Genomic DNA, 22,109 nt, shown 5'->3' on the forward strand with positions numbered 1-22,109 from the left:
GTCATGGATTATATCATTTCACGAAGTCGGCTAAAATCAACGATGGCGACGATGATGGTCGGATTTCAAAACATACCATTGCGGCCATTTCCGGTCAATGCCCAATCATGTTGCATGATATTCCATATCTTCGCTTACTAGGGTTATCAATGCTGATGCCGCTTTGACAGTTTCTCAAGAGTGGTTTTTTTTTATCTCCTTGTCGTATCCCCAACACACATATGAAAGACGCGGAAAAGGCCCGTCTTCTGGCCCTTTGTTTTCCCGCAAGTGGTAGTGTAGCATGGCGTAATAGAGGACCGATCCCCCCGAATCGGTGGTAAGGGACCCATTCCTCTCACCGAAATTTCTCTCACCGCCTACATGTGAAACAGGGTCCCAATCACTGTCGACGGCGCCGTCGTCCCGATGGGTTAATAAGCCACATCGGCTCGCCTTACGCGAATTCCTCTTTTTAGTGCCCCCAGTAGGGCAGGGCTAGAGGAGACATAATGCATTGCTGCAGAATGTCAACTCGAGACGCACACACCCTCTACGTCATCACGATGGCGATTCCTGAGTATCATTACCTATCACAGGGGGTTTAGAAGATTGGCTAGGTTTGGAGATATAGTTTATGATGAAAGACGCAGGTCTTTAACCTCTGACTATGCCTAGTATGTACCTGATCTGTCGTCCCGCGCAGAGTCTGTCGCCAGGCCGCCATCGGCATCATGCAACAATGATGAATTAGACGGCTCAGAGCCCCTCATTTCCAATACTTCTTCCCGCTCATCGTCCTGATGATCCCTATCGAACACGTCGCCTTCGGAGTTTTGGCGTTCTTTTTCCTGGAAGGTGAAAGCATCGGACAAATTAACTGCCAAGAAAGTTTTCGGCAGTTTGACCCTGTGGTATCCCGTATAAGCAATCTGGACTTTGAAGCCCCAAGCGAGACTGGAAAGAGAGACACTTACTGGTGGAATTTTGCCCGCAAGGTCTCGATGATTTCCTTCCAGTCGCCATGAGGCGTAAGGCTCCGCCGCGGTGCGCATCCTATACAGTGCTTGCTATCCAGTTGAATATCTAGCGGATCAAAGATATGGCAGCCTGGGCTGATCGTAATTCGAATGCTGTAGTTGAAGGCTGGCTGACCAGGCAGTGGTGCGTCTAATGCGCCTTTGTTCTCAGACTCATACAATTCAAAACAGATCTGGGAAAGATAGTCTAGCTCTGGGATGGTACGACGATTGATCTTTGTCTCGATACCCCCTTCAAGAATACAATTGAGTAATGTGTAGATGTGTGACTCCTTGGTAAAGTAGAAGAATGATTTGGCATCTTCCGAAGCCTGCATCTCTTCGAGGTCTTGGACGATCTCCTTGAGAAGAGGCAACGAAGTTAATAGTCCAATCTCGAGCTGTTCTAAGTTAGTTTCTTGCGGAAGATACGGGTGTGGTAAAGCTGACCTTTTCACTGTCTGAGATACCGTACTCTTGAGGACATATAAAATCAAACATCACCTTCGCCAGCTGATATAACTCTCGAAGGGGCTCGAACCTTGCATCGGTTTTCGCCTTGGTCCGATTATTACCCCTCTGAAGATGGAAATATTCATCAGGCTGCGCAATCTCACTAGGGTGCTTCATCCACGACCTCCGTCTAAAGATTCGCCTCATGGCATTTTGCGCCTCTGATCTCTCCCCCCTCTCTTCAGGCTTGTCGGCTCGCTCATTAGGAGGAGAAGCCCCAAATTGGTTCTTCTCGGACTTGTCGTCGTTTGTCCTGCTGCTTTCATCCCCCTCCTTAAGTACGCTCTTGGTATCGCGGCTGAGTGTGATGCCAAATTCTTCCTCTAGCATGTGTTTCGGCGGCGTGAACACCCATTCGAGAAATTGGCGGTTATGTAATGCATCAAATTTCATGGTATCGTACAACTCGGAAATCTTACTTGGGTCAATTTTCTCGTGATCACAGAACTCGGCAAAAAGCTTCTCCCAGCGTTCTCGGAAAAGCTCAGCATCTTCTCCACAGCACCACCGGGTCTGAATATTGTTAACAGTATTAACCTGTGAGAGTGACGAAGCGATTGAAGCGCTGGAGCTTTCGCCAGGAGCTTTGTCTGAGTTATTGTTGTTGATCGCATTGAGTGAATTCACAGCACCGCTATACAGCTTATTGTAATTATGCTGCATCACATCGCGGTGAAAATTCATCAGCTGAACCACCCTTGTCTGAACCTCAGACGGCTCAGGCATGCCCTCAGGCCAAGCAAACTGCGATGGACGCTCATTACCCTTACGGAGTAATCCCTTCAACTTCTTCTTAACTTTGTCCATTTCATCTTTAGCCGCGTTGGAGTCGTCAAGAAGGTCCTTTCGAATTGTGATAAAATCCTCTGGAAGTTCTTTCTGGTCTAGAAAAGACGTCGCCCATATTTGAGCGCTCGTAGTGACCCGACGCTCCGAACTGCTAAAAACATGAACTTCGTCAAGAATATCTCGATTTAGGAGCATATAATCGTTTCGCATATTCTGTGCTAGCTCCTGGGCTTGATACCGTGCTGAGTGGGTCGGTTCACCACCCCATTTAACGATTAATTGCAGCTTGTCTAGCACAAAACTGTTGTCCGCTGCGGTGAACTTGGACATAGTTACGCCAGACATCGAGTCCTGGCGACGTGGCGCGCTCTGTCGACCCTTATCTTGAGCCTTCGTCTCTTCGTCACCATCTACGTCCTGAAAGCCATGGTCTTTCTCAGAAGAATTTGCCTGAGAAGCTAATTCTCCTTCTTTTCGATGCTGGGGTGCGCTTCCAGCCACTAAATCAGCTTCAACTGCTCCGGGAACACCAGCTGTCGACTCGGGCACCGCCTCTGCTGACTTCTTTTTGCTGAACATTGGCTTGATTTGCACCTTTGTGCCAGCCCATCCTCCCTTCTTGATGAGGACATTCCGTAGAGCTTTGAGTTTGTTACGATCTTCTTTTCCCTGCTTGATGGCCATATCAACTGCGTCGAGGACACTTGCAAGCGCTGCCTCACCGACTAACAAAACTTCTTCTTGGTGGCCCTTGAGGAGATCAATGAAAGGCTGCGTATGAAAGGTAAACTTATACTTTTGTTTCGGTGTACGATCAGCGTGGCGAATGACTGAGACAAGGCCTTTGAGCTTCCAAGAATGCTTTGGTGGTGGAGGAGGTGGAGTAGGTCGAGAGTCCGTTTGCTCCTCCATCTCATGAACCGGAGTAGCTGGGTGTGTTGGCGGGGCAGTCGCAGGAATACTACTCGAAGTTGACCCGCCCGCAGCGAGATGAGCAAGAGGACTGAGAATACCATTTTGCAGTTTCGACGCTATATGAGACATATTCGTATCAGATCTCACTGTAGTGGGGCTTCCTGAAGATTTCTCTTCACCATTCGATTCCTTTGTGGGATCTTCCGGGGCGAGGGTGCTAGTAGTGAGAGGCAATGAAGATTGATGCACTGTTTGTGCAGCTGGAAGCGCTTCTTTCTCTTTAGTTGCTAGGAGTGCCCTCGTAAAGGGGTCGTTCATATCACTAAGCGCCGGGGATGGGAGCGGGGGTGTTGGACCGCCTCGCTTGAGCCTCTCCGTGATGAACATTTCTTTGAGAATGCTGGCGCAGTGGTCGTAGTACGTTTCATTATCCTTGACGAAACTCCAACCATTGACATCAATGACACAGCTCTTGCCTCCGGCGCGGAGCAGGTCAAACCCACAAACTCTTTGACCAAAAGTTCTGGCTATCTTGCTAGCCATTTCCTTCTCTTCCGGACTCAGAGCTGTTACATAGCGAATTTCTTTGCCATGTGTATTGCGTCTGACTATGCCGTCTACGACGGGTGATTTTCTCGTCTCGGCATGGCAGTAGTGAGATCCAACCGTGTAGGCCTTGACATCTTCTGCATTATCCACCTGCATGAATTTTTCATATATGAAGCTGCCATTAGGCTCGGTAATTGCCCGGGGAACGACGAGGTCCTCAACGAACTCGGAACTCTTGTTACCGATTTTTCTGAAAAGCTTCCTAGCGCCGCCGCCGGCTGACCGAGGAAAATAGATGATAATGTTGTGATCCTCTCCACTTGTGGGTTTTTCGACAAAGGGCTTTTTCAGAAGTGCGCCATCAACGCTGAGAATATCACCATCGTCGAGCAACTCGACTTTTCTAGGAGCGCGGTACTGCCCAAAATCTGTGGTTTCTAGCTCAAGGCCTGAAACTTCCCTGGTATGTTTAGCAACCTCGGGAGTGAGTAGATCTGGGCCCCCATCACGATTCACCTCTATTCGCTTTGGTGTTGGAACGTTGATCTTATCTAGCATGCGGAGGCAAAGCCGTCGGTCCCATAAGATTTTTTGCATAGGAACATCGTTGACGCAAAACGGCTTTCGCGCCTTAACGTATGCAATAGCTTTGTCCAACGGGAATCCATCTGAATAGAATGAAATCAGATAGTCACATATCGGCCAGTTCTCCACGCCTATTGAGATGTTAGGTATACAGTTCACTCAACCCGACTTAGCTCACACAGTTCACGTGACATACCTTCATCTAAGATAGTTTTATCTCCGAAAACGACAACGTCAAAGTCACGATTGGCAATGATGCGGTTAAGGATATTCCTGCTAGGTTTGCTGCGTGCTTTCGAATCCAGGGCACAAACACCGATGATTCCCCAGGGCGCTGGCTTTGTGTCTTCCTTCTCTCTGGATTGGGCACCTCGTTCGCTACTTTGGCTGTGACTGCTAGTCGCAGTGCTACCGCTGAAACGACGTTTGGTCCTGCTACGATCTCTATTCGTTTGAGATCTAGCGGTGGGATTAGAAGTCGGTGGAGGAGGATGAGAAGGCACCGGGCTTCGCTTTACTACGTCAAGCGAGTGGGTGTGGTGAGTATTCAACGGCGTGAGCTGCGGGCCACTGCCAGCTTGACCTTGGGGATTAGGACTGGAAGAGGTTGTGACAGTGACATTCGAGACACCGGCTTCCGACTGGCCTAGGATGGGGCTCAGACCCTTACCCGAAGCCATGAGGGCCTGAGCAGACACAGAACGCTGCGCAGTGCCACAGTCAGAATCAGCAGAGGAAGGAGCCGACGCCAGAGACAAGAAGGATGAGATAGAAATGCGCTTGTTACCGTCCGAATCGGAGAATGAAGGACGTTGGCCGAAGTTAGGATCGAGTAACTGGCCGTAGTAGTTTGGGTCTTGGTAGGATGAGAGCCGCTTGGTAGAAAAACTTCCACGGCTTGGTTTCGCGCTTGAATTTGGGTTTGGGTTTGCCTCCATCTTTAAGAAAGAAAAGCTAAACCCAAGACCACTTTTTCCCGATCTTGGTGCTGACTTAGTCCACTTAGTCAGTCACGCGGAGCCCTCTTTAACGCCTATGCCGGCCAGTGCGGCCTGGAGTAACTGGTGAATGTCTCACTACGGACTACGGTGATAAGGTAGAATGTTCAGAGCTGTTGGGCGGTAAAAAGAGAACAGACAACGTCGAGGAGGGGGGAAAGGGAGTAGATTCGATATAGATTCTTGGCTGGATTGTCGTAGAGTCCTTGTACAACTATCAAGATGTTGTTCTATTCTCCAACTGACGCAAAAAGCTGTACTTGCGCTTTCGAGCTCCCTATCCCTAGGTGTCTTAGTTGCAAAGAAAACTAAGACTGGGGCCCTAGGGGCTCTGCATACCTAGCTTCGCAGAAGAAGAAAGGAAGAAAGGACAATTGAGCAGACAAACCAAAATGATGGCAAATTGTGGGTGCTGTATTAGGTGGGATAAGGTACGTGCATTTACAGTGCCTTATAGGGTAATGCCAAAACTGGGGCAAAAGACGTAGATCTACTGGGCTCTTGGAAATATCAGCATCTGACAGGTACGTGTCAGGTGGGAGTTGGCAACGGGCTGTCGTTATCGCCAGTCATCAGCTAAATTTGTTGGGTGTAAACGAGCACATAAGAGTCAAGTAGGTATAGCCGTCGGTGAAGCCATGGAGAAAAGGGGATGTTGTACCGAAAGCTGGGTAAAGTGACTGAGCTAGGCCAGTTCTTCCAGGTCGTGTGACTTGGCCAATAAACAAAGAGAGAAGAGACCTCGGTGAAATGCCTATGGTCATTTTACAACGGCATACTCCTGTGATATTGCGATGGCATTTCTCGCGAATTGGATCGATGTTGGGCTCATGACTGGGCAGAGTGATGCAGGTAACGCCAGGGTGGACAAGATGGCGACTGTTGTTTTCTGGCTACAGCCCGTCACCGCCTCTACACATGGTTTCCCGGTGTCCACCTCGCCAAAACACGTATTGATAGAAGCGCCTCGCGACGGCGGAGGGCCAGACAAGAAAGCGGGCTTGTTTTCCACATGGTCGACTGTCCCAATTGTGTCGTATTTCTTGTATCGTCACGCACGTGCCAGGGCGTCGGGAGCAGGTGCCGTGACGTCTGTATTCGTGTGGGAGGATGTCCCCAACAGGGATTCAGCCATCCATGGATCCTGGGCAGGGTTTAGTGAACAGTTAGCGAACGTGCAAGGCAGCCAATGACAGCGCCATTCCTACCACAAGATAACTGTCGTCTTGTAACTACTCCTGCCTTCATGTAGCTATGTAGGTGCCTATCCGTACCTATCCAAATAAAAAAATATTGTGGGAGACAGTCGTGAGGAAGCTTTCAAGAAGCACAACTCGGCACACTTATATCTCTCTGTATCAGTACTTACTATGTAGGTACCTACGTACTGGGCTACCGGCATACCCACATGAGTTAGCGGTGGCTTGCAGGCGCGGTCCAAATTTATGGGAACTGTGGAGGGGTCAAAAAACTGTGGAATGAAACCGCCTGATTGGCTCAATTGGCGACTCAAAATATTTCCAGCTAAAAAAAAGTTAAGCCATACTCTACTTGCACCCATACACGGCTCCCTCAGTCCCTGTGCTGCCGCCCGAACGAACCAGTGCCGTTGTTGCTTCCAAAGCAATGTATGTGCGCTTTCGAAGAATCTAGCAAGCGCCGACAAGTCAGTCTCTGCGGCAATATACAGACAGACTCGTGAACGACACACGGACCCTCTTCAGCGCCCCTGTCCAAGACCACGATGCCGCATTCCGACCAAGATGGACGCCTTGTCAAGCGCCAAAAGCTAGGCTCTGTTGTCAAGACCAAACCCGAGACTGCCAACAGCTCTCGCATATTCGCTCCCTATCGGGTATGTAGATGGCGTGTCGCTCCCATGAAAACAGGTGCTGACTGATATTTGCAGACTGTAGGCTTAGTCTCCCCAACTGGTGTACCCTTCACCTCGACACCCTTGGGCAAGACCACATTCCAGGTCACCACCTCGGCCGGACGATCTCTCCAGACATACGACTTAAAGCGTGGACTTAATCTTGTGTTTATGACGCGGCCACAGACGCCTTCTGAAATCACCGCCACCTATTCATGGAGAAAAAGGGTCTTTGCAGCATGGGGTGATGTAAGCAGCGGTGCCCCCCAACAGGGCATCTGGATTTTTGAGCGGGGAAGGAAAGTTGGTCACTTGGAGCTGCCCTCCGACCTACAACAGCCCATAAAGCAGATCTTGGTGTTCGGCTCCTGGATAGTGGCTTGTTCGGCAACAAGGATAGAGGTCTGGACGATGGCAACGCTTGAACATTACACTACACTCTTTACAATGGCCACTCGGAAAGGTGATAACGAAATCACTGGGGGTATATGCACAATGCCGACCTACCTCAATAAAATCTTCGCTGGGCGTCGGGATGGCTGGGTAGAAATATGGAACGTGTCGACCGGGAAGCTCATCCATACCCTTCTGCCTCCCTCCTCTAACTGTGGTGCTGTTACTTGTATGCAGCCTTCGCACGCACTGTCGCTTATGGCTATATCATATGCCACAGGATCTCTTACTATCCGGAATATTCTTACCGATAAGACACTCATCCAAGTCGATGCCGGTACAGAGGACGCTCCCGTGACAAGTATCTCATTTCGAACAGACGGCATGGGGGCAGGGCATGACGGTCGTAAGGACGGTGTTGTGGCAACTGCCACAAATACGAGCGGCGACATTACCTTTTGGGACTTAAATGATGGGGGGCGAGTTATGGGAATTTTGAGAAGCGCTCACAACCCACCATCCCGAGACGGCACCAACGTGCGTGGCGGCGTGAGCAAGGTTGAGTTCCTAGCAGGCCAACCTGTTATCGTCACAAGCGGTCGGGATAATTCCCTCAAGACGTGGATATTTGACCAGACGCCGTTCTCGCCCGTACCTAGGATACTGCACACCCGAAGCGGTCATGCAGCGCCTGTCACGTGTCTTCGTTTCTTACCCTCAGACTTTGACGGCGCCGAAGCAGGCAACAAATGGCTTCTTAGCGGAGGTGAAGACAAGAGCTTATGGGGTTGGAGTCTTCGCCGAGATGGCCAAAGTACCGAATTAAGCCAGGGCAATATACGAAAGAAAGCCAAAAAGCACGGGATTTTGACCACAGGCGCCCTCGGTCACGGTCCAACAACGACCCTCGAAGATTTAAAAGCTCCAGAAGTCACTTGTATCGCTTGTTCACTAAATCGAGATGGTGGCATGGGCGCTCTTCCGGGCAAGCAACCGCTGTGGCAAAAATCGCGAGATCCAAAGAAGTCCCTTGATGCTGAGATCAGTGGCATGACTGGTTGGGAAAGTGTCGTCACTGCTCACAAAGACGACTCGTTCGCTCGCACGTGGTTCTGGGGACGAAAGCGTGCAGGCAGGTGGGCGTTCCAAACCGGCGACGGCACAAACGTATCGACGGTTACTATGAGCTCCTGTGGAACCTTTGCTGTTGTTGGGTCCGTTGGTGGGTCGATTGATATGTTCAACTTACAGTCAGGGCTACATAGGCAGAGGTTCCCATCTAAGTTAACACCCGCGCAAGCTAGACAGGTCAAGATGCAGCAAGCGAGGCAAGCAGACACAGTTCTCCAGCTACAAGCTCGCACATCTTCCAAGTTCCTTCCCGGAACAGGCAAGCATGTAAAGGCCGTTACTGGTATTGTCGTCGACTCCATGAACCACCTCGTGATAAGCTGTTCTCTCGATGGCCGAGTCAAATTTTGGGAGTTTCTAACGGGGAATCTAGTTCATGAGATCAATTGGGCTCCAATGACTGCGATTACTGGATGCCGCTACCACTCTGCAAGTGATCTCATAGCCTTCTCCTGCGACGATGGGTCTATTCGCGTGGTAGATATAGAAACTAGACACATCATTCGCGAATTCTGGGGCTGTCAGGGCAAAATCAATGATTTTACTTTCTCGAACGATGGACGTTGGATAGTGGCCGCATCTCAAGACTCCATAATACGGGTCTGGGACCTACCTACAAGTCATCTAATTGACGCAATCCGGCTCGAAAGACCTTGCACTGCTCTGGCATTTTCAACCACGGGTGAATACCTTGCTGCTGCATCTGAGGGCGAACTGGGCGTTCAGATTTGGAATAACAAGAGCCTTTTCACACATGTTCCAACAAAACAGATATCTGAGAGTGCTATATCACAAATCTCTGGACCTACGGCCTCGGGAGAAGGTGGCCAGGGGTTGCTAGAAGCAGCATTCGAGGATGAGTCGGTGGACGATGAGGATCAAGTCGCTGCACCCAGCTTAGACCAACTCAGCGTTGACATGATGACTCTCAGCTTGGTTCCTAGGAGTAGATGGCAAACTCTGTTACATCTTGACTTGATCAAGAAGAGAAATAAGCCCAAAGAAGCACCCAAAGCTCCGGAAAAGGCACCTTTCTTCTTGCCATCCACAACTGGGGCGGCGTCGTCAACTCTGATTGCTCCCGAGACAAAAGCAAACGACAACCCGAACGAGTCGAGACTTACGAAATATGACCAAAGCAGGATGGAACAAGCATTCACGGGCAGCTTGCGGGCTGGAGCTGCCAGCGGGAACTGTAAGATACCCTATTTTAACTCCACTTACTCATGACATGCACTAATTTCTCCTATAGACGACGATTTCATTGAACATCTGAAGGCTCTTGCTCCAGCGACCGCAGATCTTGAATTGCGGTCTCTTTCGTCAGATGGAGACGAAGAGTCTAATGAGTTGCTACAATTTATCCGAGCTCTTACAAGTCGTCTCAGGGCAAGGCGAGACTATGAGCTTACCCAGGCGTGGATGACAGTCTTTTTGCGGCTACACTTTGATTTGATCATTGAAAGCGATACCCTCATGAACGCACTCGGGGAGTGGAAGCAGAGCCAGGCCAAGGAATGCGAGAGATTAGACAGCCTCGTAGGGTATTGTGGCGGTGTGGTTAGCTTTTTAAGAAGCCCAAGAACATGATACTAGTCTTCTACCTCAACAGATAGGATATGTAATACTGAGTTGTAGAGTGTGGTGCTCCATACCATGATCCCATGTGCTCCATTTCACATGTCATTAAGTGCGCAAGTCGCCACAGACGCGAATCTCGATGTCGATCACATGTATCTCACCAAGCCTACCGTCAGAGATGTCACGGAAAAGAAAAAAGATAAGTACTTGTATGTATGGGACGTCAATGCGACTCTCGTATTCAGGTCTGTAGGCTTATGGCTCAGTCTTGAATCAGTGCGTTGTCCCACGCAATACGTCACGATGGCTACCAGGCTTTAGACAACCCACCAATCCGAATTTTTGGGGTCGGATAGTGATGAGTAATAGAAGCACTCATTGTGTTCCCCAACTCATATCGGTGGCGCCGAGAAGGCTTTTTGCATTGCGGCGCCTACAATGCTCGACCTAACCATCTATTTCTCACGAGATGTCCGGGGATTCAATAGCAGTTTGGAGATGCTGAGGAGAGACAAGCTAGACGGTTAGATACTACATACCCCTCAGCAACCTCCGTCGTGTTCCCCGGCTTCTTTCATACCACTGATCCAGATCTTGGTACAACCAATTTTTGGCATCAGCTATATATGAGTTCCCATTGTCTACGTCAATCGACGATAACAAATTCCATCATCAAGGACTTCTCTTCTCATACTGCGGAATGAATAAACACGGTTCCGGTGGTAGATTAAACATTCTTCGCTAATTCGACATGGTGTCTCCAAGCCTCATCTACACATTCGTCAATGCTTTGCATATACTTCATTACAATGGCGTGCTCGACGCCTACGGCCACCTATCAATGCGGAACCCAGACAACTCATCAACCTTCCTCATGGCCCGCGGCGGCATAGCGCCCGCTCTTGTGTCTTCTTCCGAAGACATCATAGAATTCCTTATAGCGGATGCATCACCGGTCGACCCCAATGCTCCAAAGCCCGTTATGGAGCGTCATATTCATTCCGAGATCTATAAGCGTTTCTCGGGGATCAACAGCGTCGTGCATAGTCATTCACCAGCCGTGCTTCCATACGCCATCTCCAACGTCCCTCTAAGAGCGGCAATCCACATGGCAGGGTTCGTGGGTACGTTGTCTTTAGCCCACTTAAACTCAATGGGTTTAATTAGTTTACATCGGACAGCTAAGCTCTGATAATAATCTAGGCGAAGAGGTGCCCGTCTTCGACATATCTAAATACTATAGCAACAACGACACCCAGGACCTTCTTGTGACCAACGTACGCCTAGGCGCAGCTCTTGCGGCCGAATTCTCGGCCAACAGCAGCCAGGCAACGGCTCTGCCTAATCACTCTATCGTGCTAATGCAGAGCCATGGTTTCGCTGGTTGTGCTGCTGATATCAAAACCGTAGTGTACCAGGCGATATACACACAACGCAATGCACAAGTTCTGTCGGACGCGTTGAACCTCGAGCACGCATTCGGTGGGAGCACAAATGACATCATCTATCTGACACCCCAAGAGGCTATAGACAGTTACGCAACGATTGGCCAAAATTTCGAACGACCTTGGTCTCTCTGGGTCCGTGAAGTCGAGGTATCGCCATTATATGAGAATTCTGTAAACCCGTAATAGCCACAGCAGGCACTGGAATACCAAGCGAAAGAAGCATCTGATCTATGATTGGGAACATTTCTACAGCTAGGGAATGAGTTAGTAGGCAACACTGTGCACATATTTTAATTACGCTCCATTTTTACCATACTATTGGTTATATTCAATCTATCCTAATTCCCAACTTAACACTCTCTCTCGCATCTTTAAATTTGTACTAAGGTATGAAACAGAGAGGAAAATGAGGCTAGTCAGTTTCAAAGCGTGTAGACCGGGTATGTGATTTAAGCATGTGTTGATGTATGAACCGATGGGCCTAATCCTTGATGTTTTGTTAGGTTTCTATTTCTCCTCCGACTTGGTTATAGACTAAATTGTCTAAGGTTAGCAATATAAAGTAATGACACTTCCGTAATCTTCCTCCAAGGTAAAAGGACATTTCCACCGTTAGTCATATGTAACCCTGCTCATTACGCGGCTCATTTAAAAGCTGCTTCAAATTAGCCAGTTTAATATCTGGAGCCAATTTGTTCGGTCGAATGTTTAATATATCTGGAATAGTATCATCACAAGAAACCCGAGAGTCGGTTGGCCGGAATTATAGCAAAGCAACCTGTTACTACACTATAATTGTGGCAGACGGTGTGTTCAAATGCCTTACCATGATGCGTTGGCTCGAACCTATGATTAATTAAGAGCGAAGCTATATCTGCAGTCAGTCCCATACTATATCTGCAATTGTAGGACCGTTCCCATCGTGCATCATCTGTCAGCATAGTTTAATTATATGCTATAATTATATATATATATAGTGTGGGGTTGACTGCAGAGTAAGCTCTGTTGCAACAATCAAATATTACACTTTTTCTCATCCGAGACCTAAGCTCGACATAATTTAAAACTACTCATTTCCTTTCCTTTTCTACTTCCTTCTTTTATAACAGGGGCAGAGATACTGGGCTTGGAACCGAGCAATTCAGATTATAATGAACAACTAGGGCTGCATGAGTCCTTGACCAACCAACCCCTTCTTGGCTGTTGGTGTCTTGACTCGACTCTATATACAACTGGTCTGCTAGCCCAAACTGCCTAGGTCTCTGAGGTCTATTTCAAGAAGCGAAGTCTGTATAACCTGACTTTCTAATATTGCCCAATATTGCCTGCATGTCTCTGAGAGATCATGAACAGGCTGTAATGGCCTTTCGTACGGCCGAAGTGCAAGGTGAACTGTATGTTCAGCTGGCACAGCGTTTGCACGTGTGACATCTTTCGTTCTTTATTTCTTTATTTCATCTTTCTTTTTCTAAGAGGTATATGATATGGAGGCCTTTCTTTGCTGTATAAATTTTTGGGGGTGCTTCAATTTCAAATTCAGAAACCTGAATATCTAAGACAACAAACACCTCACCTTTTTTTTAGCCCTGTCTACCATTAACTTCCAAACAAGTGATCTTCCCACATGTGGCGGTGGCTCTAGTTACGTCACGTTTTTAGTCGCCGATCATCTTTGCCTAACGATCTGTTCCATTCATTGGGCTGTTGCCGTCCGGTATTGGTTTAAAAGAGCCCAGGATGAAACAATAAATACACGAAGTTGCTGGCAGGTGACCTTGCACTGATAAGAGAATACATGTGGTGGCACAAGGGAGAGGGAGGGGCGAGGCGGGGGGCTGAGCTATCCCTAGATTTGGATGAAACTGTTAGGAGAAAGTGGACGGGGAGAGTAGGACCCAACAGCAAATGTTGTTGTTGTTGTTGTTGTTTCTTTACTATATAACATCAGGGGGAGTACGCTGCGCTTCGTATGGGACCTCCCGAAGGATAGGTGGGACGTGTTAAGCTAGGAATCACTCTTCATTAGAACCCTATTTAGTAACCTAAGCAGCAGGGTAGCCGTGAAGCTATTCGTATTGCCCTACATTCCTCTGTCTAAAGGGCGTGAGCAATAGTGTTGATTTCTATAGAATCATGCCTTAATTATACCGCTCTTCTTAACTCTCTTGAATGTTCACGTTACGGGCTAACCTCCTTTATCTAGGCTTGTACGTTCTAATAATAATGGACCATATAATAAATCAAGTGATGATATCGATGACAGTTTGTTATACAAACTGCCTCCCTTCACTCATGCTCGAGACTAACGAGACCGACGTATATTGATTGGAGGCATAGATAACGATCAAAGGATGACGATGAACAATTCCCTCTGGCTTGATCACATGGACATCAAGCTACAACGCCCTCTAAAAGACCAATTTGGAATGAGGTCATGATATCAGGCCAACGCAAATATCTGAAACGGCTTATTGACAATCTTTATTTCCGGATGGAGTATTTCTATTTGATTAGCTGCTAGTGAGTATCCCCGTCTTTAGAGGCAGCCAAGGTATCATGATGACTTGTGCGCCTTTCGCCTTGCCCTTCTGACAGCCCGTGAAACAGACGCGTCATGGTGTTAGACAGAATGACTTCTACATAAACAGGTGAAATCCTCGTCCCCGGGTCTCAAGAAGTCTCTACTGTCATTTAACCACCACCTCATTCACTAATAGCAAATACAAACACGAAAGAGGCTTTGAATTGGACCAATGCTGAGAATCAGAGAGATTAGGGAGTACAAAGGAAAGCCTCGTACGATTTCCAGCTCCACCACCCGCGTCGGTAAATATCATGAAGCTGATGATGCCGCTTACATGTTTGTTATTTTCTGATTTCCTGGTTCCTCGCCATACTCTAACGAATTAATAAAGGCAGTCTAGCTCCGGCTATGGAACACCTTCAAGTCAATACGACAATTATACGCATGGCGGCTCTACGATAAGGCAACATCTTCGATCTTCGGACAAGCACTCTTACCCTACTCACAGAGAATATTCCGACAAAGAAAGATATGAAAGTGAGAAACCCTCGGTCAGCAAAGAAGACAAGCTCTTAAGGGAAGGGCACAGCTTGCAAAAGGTCTCAAAATTGAAATGGAAAACACAGGACCGAGCAAGACAGAAAATTCAAGATGAGTGGAATCGGGACCATCAAGAGGAAGACGATTATCCAGAGGCAGAGGAGCGCTGGTGGGATGAAGGCGCAGCACAGCTCCGCCGAGCTCCGGACCCAGAAACGAGAGAGGTTCGAAGAACAGTTAACCGATCTGTGACTGTAAGCGAGCGGGATGATCGCGGACAATCTAGTCATTATGGATACTCCGCAACAGCACACTACCCCCACCACTATGGAACACAACTTGCCGGAAGATCTACCTGGTACTACTTTGAGGGTAACGACGATCGCGATAGTCACCGGCACAGATATCATTGATGACCACTATCGATCCCGAAAAGGCTGTCACTCGTTTAGCTGCTCTCATTCCTGTTCACCGCCATATCTCCTCTCTTTCAATGAAGTTCTAGCCTTAGTATGCCGCTGTGCATACTAAAGGCACTCTTCATGGTTTAACTGACACTTCGTATAACTCACTGGAAGCTTTCTAGGTAGAAGAAACAATCTTTCATCAATAGCTGCTTATTTATTATTGCTGTGAGACCTGACGGCTCAAAGTTGCTCTGATTGATCAGACCCAGATTGGGCCATCAATCAGTAGGCGTATACTTAAAGAAATCTGTCCAATGTATCCTACCGAGGCTAAATATGAACAAGTTTGATGTAGTACATATGAATGCAGCCCGCCTTACACCTTAGGTACAGCCAGTACTTATCACCAATCGTATATTAGCCCAGTAGCCAGTCGTATGGTCAAATATTAGGGTAGGTTATCCATCCTGTGTTTGCCATAACGCAAGGGATAAGGTCCCCTGTTACCAGAGATGGTAACATAAAACGGTAGGAAAGGGGACAGGGTAGTCAGTATAGCTTGGATATTATTAAGCATAGGCGTCATAAGCCCGGAGACACACACTCTCACAAGCCCAGTAGACACGGTCATGGGCAAATCAGCAAACGATAGGCACGACCAACGGCACCGGCACCTACATGAGAGAGCTGAGAAACTAAAGACCTTATTAAAAGTTACTAAGAAGCAAAAAAGGAAAAGGGGGGGAGGAGGGTAGCGAAAACGAGAGGTAGAAAAATTAAACATTCCGGAATTGAGTTTCAATGCCCAGTTGTACGTATCTGAGTCCCCATTGAACTCGATGCCCACTATCGAAAATTTGAGGGAACACGCATGCATGCAATAGCATGAGGCATACCGAAGACAATTGAAACGTATAGATATGAACTTCCTACTCGTATGTTGTATGCCAGAGTAAAAAGGATGGGCCTACCTAAAATAAGCCGGCCGACTTTTTTTTATCGTACACTTAAATCACACCCCTCTCTATCCTTTCCTAACCTGATTGAGGCAGAACAAGTTCTACAATTTCCCACCCTTCGAGCCATCCACCAACTCAGCAGCGGCACCAGAAATGGCGAGTTTGCCCGTTTCCTTGACCTTGGCCTGGAAGATGACCTTACCACTTCCTTCCTTCCACATCTCCGTCACGAGCGTTTGGCCAGGGAACACAGAGCCGGCGAATCGGACCTTGACGTTCTTGTAAGGACCGAAGCTTTCGTAGACGGCCTTGCCGGCAATTCCCATGAAGCATAGTCCATGTAGGATGGGTTCCTTGAATCCGCCCATCTTCGCAAAGCTCGGATCGATGTGAAGAGGGCTACAATAAATTCATTGTTAGTCGATGAAACAAATATACTTTCATAGCAGCTGTCATAGCAGTAGGTGAGGCCAAAAAAAAAAGGCCAGGAATGGGGATACTCACTTGTAGTCACCACTCAAGCGGTAGATGGCAGCCTGCTCAGGCGTTGTTTTTGATTCGACAACGACATCAGGGGCCCGTTTGGGAGGAATGTTGGTGGCGGTGGCGGGACCACGGTCAGCGGGCTTCTTTTGGCCACCAAACCCACCGCATCCTCGGAGAAATACTGTTGATTCATTGTAGAAGAGCTCTTCTCCATTTTCAGCATTGACGGTGGTAACGCCGCTCTTTAGGATGGCGGCAGAGCCCTTATCGACCACCTCGATTAACTTGCCAATGTTCTTTGTTCTTGCCGCTGTGGGAATGGGATATTTCTTGACTTCAAGATACTGTTCGCCGTGGAGCAGCATCATAGGTGAAAAGTTAGGGACCACATCGTCGAAGCTGAAGGGCATGTTTGTATCGAACTGTGGAATAACACCATATGTTGGGAGCACTTGAAAGTCCTCATGGCCCTCAAAGACATAACGAAGATCGGTGCGCTTGGCGCCAATTCCCAGATTATACAACATTGAATCACGGTCTGTGTAGCTGAACTCGGTTGGCTCAGATTTCGCCTTCTTGGCCTTCTCCTGCGCTTCGAGATATTGGTTGCTCTCGCTAGATTGCTAAATTGAGAAAATATTATATCAACATCTGCATAATTCGAGCTATTCTAGTGTAATATTTATATATACAGTAGAAGGAGGCATCGAGGAAAAAGAACAGCTCATACCTTAGATTTTCCTCGCTTGTTATTTAGGTTTGCCATAACCTTCTCTATTGAAGACGATGTCTTTTCAGGATTATCTGCCCGGCCATCGTCGAATTCGACGATCTTAGACCAAGTTTTAAGGACTTCCTCGGGCTCTAGCTTCACATCAAGAGGGAAACCAACACCGCCGGAACGCTGCCACCTAGTCCGTCCACACCAACCGGAACCAACTTCGTATAGGCCGCCAGTGGGGTTTTCGGGGATCTTGTCGCTAGAAAGAGCAAGGACAAGAGGGGCTATGTAGTCAGGTTTGAAAGCTTGTACTAGGTCTGGTGGTAGAATTGTGGCTGTCATTGCCGTTCCAGCGTTGGGTGCGATGGTATTAACATAAATGTTATACTTGGCACCTTCAAGCGCGAGAGCTCGGGACAAGCCTAGAATACCTAATTTCTAAAGCAAATGATTAGCACCTAACATTGAAAAATGTCTTGTATTCAACTCACAGCTGCAGCATAGTTCGCCTGGCCGAAGTTACCATAGATGCCACTTGTCGAGGTGGTATTGATGATGCGTCCGTATTTCTGTTTAAGGAAGTAGGGCCAAGCAGCTTTGGTGACCTTGTAAGTACCTCGGAGATGTACGTTCAGAACCGGGTCCCATAGACTGTCGTCCATATTGGCGAATGCCTTGTCTCGTAGTATGCCAGCATTGTTAACAACAATGTCGAGTCGGCCAAAGGTATCAATAGCACCCTTGACGACCTTGTCGCCATCTTCGGAAGAAGCCTTGACACCAGCCGCCTTGCCGCCCATCTTCTTAATCTCCTCCACAACAGTATCCGGGTTCACAAGATCATTGACGACAACTGACGCACCAGCCTTGGCAAAGGCGAGACAGTAGGCACGGCCAATACCTGCCCCACCACCAGTTACCAAAGCTACGCGCCCTGTGAAGTCAATCTTCTCCCCTTGAGGGCTGGGACCTAGCTTCATGGATTCCTCCAGAAGACCTACGAAGTCATTGACCCCAGAAGGATATTGGGGATTTGAGAAGTCGGACACTTTGCTCCACTGCTTGATTATGGCGCTGGCTGTGTAACTCTCGTCGGCCTTGAGCAGCAGACCACTTGAACGCTCCCATCTGAATTTGGCAACGTGGCCACCACCGGCCTCGAAGATGGAGCCATTCTCGCTGGTGTTGTCCTTATGTACTAAGACAGCGACGAGGGGCACAACCCAATCTGGTTTTAAGTTCTCCAACATCTCCGGAGGCATAACAGTCTCAGTCATGCGGCTGGCAGCAATAGGTGCAATGACATTGCAAACAATGTTATACTTAGCGCCCTCCTTAGCGAGGGTCTCTGTGAAACCAACCATGGCCAGCTTGCCGGCGGAGTAATTGGCCTGGCCGAAGTTGCCGAATAGACCGGCAGCAGAGGCGGTGTTGATGACACGGCCGTACTTCTGCTTCCGGAAGTGAGGCCAGGCAGCGCGGGCACACTTGTAGGCACCCTTGACGTGCACAGTCATAATTAAATCCCAGTCGGCATCTGTCATATTCTTAAAGCTGACATCGCGTAGGATGCCGGCATTGTTGATGAGGATGTCAATGCGGCCGAACGCCTTGATAGCGGTTTCGATGATCTTGTCGCCGTCTGCCACGCTGTCGTAGTTGGCTACGGCCTCGCCGCCGGCGGCCTTGATTTCGTTAACGACTACATCGGCGGCCTAGGAAACCATGATTGTGTTAGCCGAGAAGCATTGAATAACTCCCAAGGGGAAAAGCAATGTGTACAGTACCTTTGTCGAGTTACCCTCACCCTTGAAGGAGCCACCGAGGTCGTTGACAACGACCTTAGCTCCTCTCGAGGCGAAGAATGTGGCATATGCTTTCCCCAAACCACCACCGGCGCCAGTGATGACGGCGACCTGGCCGTCGTAGCGCAACTGACCCGACATGGTGTAGCTTTAGCTTGCGAGGCTGGGTATCAACAGAACACAGAAGACAAGATGGAGATAATAACTAGGACAAAGAGAGGAAGATGGGGGAGAAGCGACAGTAATGCTGAGTGGTGAGAGGACGAGGAAGATGATGAGAGCGACGAATGGTTGTTGCGGTTGTAGCCGGATAAAGTATTGGCTGATGCAGACAGACAGACAGCTGAGCTAGGTACGCAACTGGTGGCCGAGTGAACATTGCCGCACTCCGCTGCAGGAATCAGCCGAGGCAGCTTTGGGAGCTGTGGTTGGAATGCCGAGGGCCCCATCCATATTCAGTTGTCCAACGGCCGAAGTACGCGGCACCTGGGTCATGCCCGATCCGGCTAGCCGCTGACCCCCCGGATTCACATGTCAGCAGCTTCAGCAACTTCTGGGGCAAGAAGGAAGGATGAGGTCATGCACGCGACTCGTTATTTTTTTGCAGCTGGGAGACATGGAAGTATTGTGCCGTTGCCGCAGTTTTCTAGACGACACAAGCCAATGAGGACGTTTCCTTCTCAGACATGGCTAAGCACCATTGGCAATTGAGGCTTCGGTGGCTTTGGCGCAGCACAAATGATTGTCATCGTGAATGAGTGATAGTAGGTACAGAGTACCTAAGCATCTATCCCCACATTCTGGGCCTATTTATTCCCCGCAACGTGACACTGACAGAAGTTAAGAGTCTGCTAAGAGCATAGGTATCATCCATGTGCGTGCTACGAGTCTGCTACGAGGTATCAATACCTACGAAGGATACCTACCTATGTACCTACTCGCCTACTTACCTACATAGTTGATACTCATATATTCAGGCATATCTAGATGGTAGGTAGGTCGTTGGTCCATGGCTAGTGCCGCGAAGACGACGACTCTTCCTTCAATGCTCCGCATCATTGTGCGACCAGTCTGTGGATATGGTCCTCAACTCAAAGACCCCTCGGCTACCAGAACTACCAACAGCAACCTGAGCTGGGCAACCAGGAGCTGAGGGCTGAGTCAGTCTAGTCGTCTCTTACCGAGGCTCACTAGGTAGGTCCCTGAAATAGAAAACTGGCATAGAAGTCGTGTGGTTGTGTCAATATAGCCAAAGATGAAGATTATATGCCTCGCCTAGAAGGTATTATACATTTAGAGTCTACGGCGTACTTGTGCTAGAGTCTTCACTTTAATCATAACCATTTCGGCATCTAACATACTGCTACAAAGCCCAATAGTGACGTGACGATAGGAAGACCATAGCCATCTGGACTTCTTTTCTCACAACTTTCATTCACTATACGTGGTGCGGGAAGGAGATGCAAATTGGCCCAGTTATACCTGACGATGTCATTAGGTAAGTAGGTATGTATGTATGTAGACGGTCCACGGAAAAGAATATCCACAACGACCAACAGCAAGTCTCGCCACCAACAAGAGCGCCCACGTCATTAGTAAAAATAGAATAGCAGCAGCAGCAAAACCTAATCTCCCTCAGGCGCGCAATTCGTCTCAAAAGTTAAAACAAATGGCTTCCGCCGCTGGCGCCGAGATACTCGATGACAAAAGCCAGATTTGCATCCCCTTCATACTGGAGCGGCTGCAATCGCACCTGCAGTCGGGGTCCACGCGGCCCTTCATCATCGGTTTGAACGGCGTGCAAGGCGTCGGTAAGACGACGCTGGTTAGTAGGCTCGCCGAGGCATTGCGCCAGGATGAGGGTCTTGAGACCTTGGTATGCAGCATTGACGACTTTTACCTGGCGCACGACGATCAGGTCGCGCTCGCAGAGTCCATGCCGGACAACGCGCTGGTACAGGTCAGGGGCGAACCGGGTACGTCTGTATAAACTCGCATCAGCATCATCTTTGTAGCTGTTCTTCGGTATCGTTCCTGATAGCTCAGGCTCCAAGTCACTTGCTATATTGGTCCCTGCAGTTTTTTGCATCCCGCGCTGGGGTTTGCATAGGCTGACCATCTGCAGGGACTCATGATATGAATTTGGCCAAGGACTTCTTCGCGGCAATCCTAAGCGGCAGCCCTACGCGGGTTCCTCAATATGACAAGTCTCTATTCTCAGGGCAGGGGGACCGTCTACCGCGCTCCAGCTGGCCTGAGGTTAATGCTCCGGGGCAGCCCAAAGTACAAGTCGCCATCTTCGAAGGCTGGTGCGTCGGGTTCCGCTCGCTCTCACCCACTGAGGTGGGCGTCAAGTATAACGGGCCATCACGGACCCTCAAGTCCCACGACCCAATGCACTTGCAGTTCATCAATGCGAAGCTGGGAGCGTACGATGGCATTACTAATCTGTTCGATGCCTTCATTCACATCGATGCCGAGAATATAGAGTATGTCTACGACTGGCGATTGGAGCAAGAGGTCATGTTGCGGGCGCAGCGTGGCACTGGCATGAGCAACGAACAAGTTATACGCTTTGTCGATGCCTATTATCCTGCATATGAGTTGTTTACGGATAAATTGCGCAGCGGTGTGTTCGCTGACAAGCTGCGGTGTCAGCTAAGACTGGTGGTTGGTAAGGATAGACGCGTAATGGAAACAATCATCATCTGAATTTGGAAAGTTACTTTCCACCTCTTCAGAACATCGCTCGATTCCTCCTGTTATTCCTTTAAACTGCTCGTAAGGACCACGAAGGTATATCTAGACTGTGGTACAGTAGCATATTGGGAGCCAAACAAAGCCGGCTAGCCACCTCCATATGATGCCATCTAGCACAACAATCCCTATAACAA

At 48.7% G+C, this 22,109-nt stretch overlaps 6 protein-coding genes across 6 annotated transcripts; 4 read left to right on the forward strand and 2 right to left on the reverse strand.

The window, feature by feature from the left end:
- Positions 1 to 559: 559 nt before the first annotated feature.
- Positions 560 to 5,602, reverse strand: F5B22DRAFT_250884 (histidine phosphatase superfamily-domain-containing protein). The gene is made up of 3 exons (XM_047970003.1): positions 4,546 to 5,602; positions 1,449 to 4,480; positions 560 to 1,399 (listed from the first exon to the last, which is right to left on the reverse strand). Exons 1-3 carry the CDS (start codon positions 5,285 to 5,287, stop codon positions 953 to 955), a joined length of 4,221 nt encoding a protein of 1,406 aa, XP_047835098.1. The 5' UTR covers positions 5,288 to 5,602; the 3' UTR covers positions 560 to 952.
- Positions 5,603 to 7,000: 1,398 nt separating this feature from the next.
- F5B22DRAFT_250381 (WD repeat domain-containing protein) lies at positions 7,001 to 10,486 on the forward strand. The gene is made up of 3 exons (XM_047970002.1): positions 7,001 to 7,202; positions 7,257 to 9,939; positions 9,997 to 10,486. The coding sequence occupies exons 1-3, from the start codon at positions 7,092 to 7,094 to the stop codon at positions 10,332 to 10,334; spliced, it is 3,132 nt and encodes a 1,043-aa protein (XP_047835099.1). The 5' UTR covers positions 7,001 to 7,091; the 3' UTR covers positions 10,335 to 10,486.
- Positions 10,487 to 10,543: 57 nt separating this feature from the next.
- Positions 10,544 to 12,327, forward strand: F5B22DRAFT_587519 (class II aldolase and Adducin N-terminal domain-containing protein). The gene is made up of 2 exons (XM_047973600.1): positions 10,544 to 11,449; positions 11,529 to 12,327. Exons 1-2 carry the CDS (start codon positions 11,077 to 11,079, stop codon positions 11,954 to 11,956), a joined length of 801 nt encoding a protein of 266 aa, XP_047835100.1. The 5' UTR covers positions 10,544 to 11,076; the 3' UTR covers positions 11,957 to 12,327.
- A 1,907-nt stretch (positions 12,328 to 14,234) lies between these two features.
- F5B22DRAFT_250943 (uncharacterized protein) lies at positions 14,235 to 15,471 on the forward strand. Its single transcript, XM_047970004.1, has 4 exons — positions 14,235 to 14,293; positions 14,381 to 14,421; positions 14,491 to 14,633; positions 14,689 to 15,471. The coding sequence occupies exons 3-4, from the start codon at positions 14,527 to 14,529 to the stop codon at positions 15,248 to 15,250; spliced, it is 669 nt and encodes a 222-aa protein (XP_047835101.1). The 5' UTR covers positions 14,235 to 14,293; positions 14,381 to 14,421; positions 14,491 to 14,526; the 3' UTR covers positions 15,251 to 15,471.
- An 833-nt stretch (positions 15,472 to 16,304) lies between these two features.
- On the reverse strand, positions 16,305 to 19,356 carry F5B22DRAFT_641891 (uncharacterized protein; the record flags this gene model as incomplete). Its single annotated transcript, XM_047978050.1, has 5 exons — positions 16,305 to 16,602; positions 16,708 to 17,312; positions 17,420 to 17,848; positions 17,902 to 19,125; positions 19,198 to 19,356. 5 exons carry the CDS (start codon positions 19,354 to 19,356, stop codon positions 16,305 to 16,307), a joined length of 2,715 nt encoding a protein of 904 aa, XP_047835102.1.
- Positions 19,357 to 20,884: 1,528 nt separating this feature from the next.
- F5B22DRAFT_641892 (putative Uridine/cytidine kinase) lies at positions 20,885 to 21,927 on the forward strand (the record flags this gene model as incomplete). The annotated part of the gene is made up of 2 exons (XM_047978051.1): positions 20,885 to 21,191; positions 21,341 to 21,927. 2 exons carry the CDS (start codon positions 20,885 to 20,887, stop codon positions 21,925 to 21,927), a joined length of 894 nt encoding a protein of 297 aa, XP_047835103.1.
- Positions 21,928 to 22,109: the final 182 nt, after the last annotated feature.

Source organism: Xylaria bambusicola, assembly GCF_022495145.1.
Source record: "Xylaria bambusicola strain CBS 139988 unplaced genomic scaffold F5B22scaffold_3, whole genome shotgun sequence".
In the NCBI taxonomy this organism is placed as follows: Eukaryota; Fungi; Ascomycota; class Sordariomycetes; order Xylariales; family Xylariaceae; genus Xylaria; species Xylaria bambusicola.

Bases quoted from the DNA above. Each gene is read 5' to 3' on its own strand.
- F5B22DRAFT_250381 (XM_047970002.1), top strand. From the start codon at position 7,092: ATGCCGCATTCCGACCAAGATGGACGCCTTGTCAAGCGCCAAAAGCTA. The intron at 7,203-7,256 runs GTATGTAGATGG...TGATATTTGCAG, and splicing joins GCATATTCGCTCCCTATCGG to ACTGTAGGCTTAGTCTCCCC. The intron at 9,940-9,996 runs GTAAGATACCCT...TTTCTCCTATAG, and splicing joins TGGAGCTGCCAGCGGGAACT to ACGACGATTTCATTGAACAT.
- F5B22DRAFT_250884 (XM_047970003.1), bottom strand. From the start codon at position 5,287: ATGGAGGCAAACCCAAACCCAAATTCAAGCGCGAAACCAAGCCGTGGA. The intron at 4,481-4,545 runs GTATGTCACGTG...ACATCTCAATAG, and splicing joins TAAAACTATCTTAGATGAAG to GCGTGGAGAACTGGCCGATA. The intron at 1,400-1,448 runs GTCAGCTTTACC...AACTTAGAACAG, and splicing joins GTATCTCAGACAGTGAAAAG to CTCGAGATTGGACTATTAAC.
- F5B22DRAFT_250943 (XM_047970004.1), top strand. From the start codon at position 14,527: ATGCTGAGAATCAGAGAGATTAGGGAGTACAAAGGAAAGCCTCGTACG. The intron at 14,634-14,688 runs GTTTGTTATTTT...GAATTAATAAAG, and splicing joins GCTGATGATGCCGCTTACAT to GCAGTCTAGCTCCGGCTATG.
- F5B22DRAFT_587519 (XM_047973600.1), top strand. From the start codon at position 11,077: ATGGTGTCTCCAAGCCTCATCTACACATTCGTCAATGCTTTGCATATA. The intron at 11,450-11,528 runs GTACGTTGTCTT...ATAATAATCTAG, and splicing joins CCACATGGCAGGGTTCGTGG to GCGAAGAGGTGCCCGTCTTC.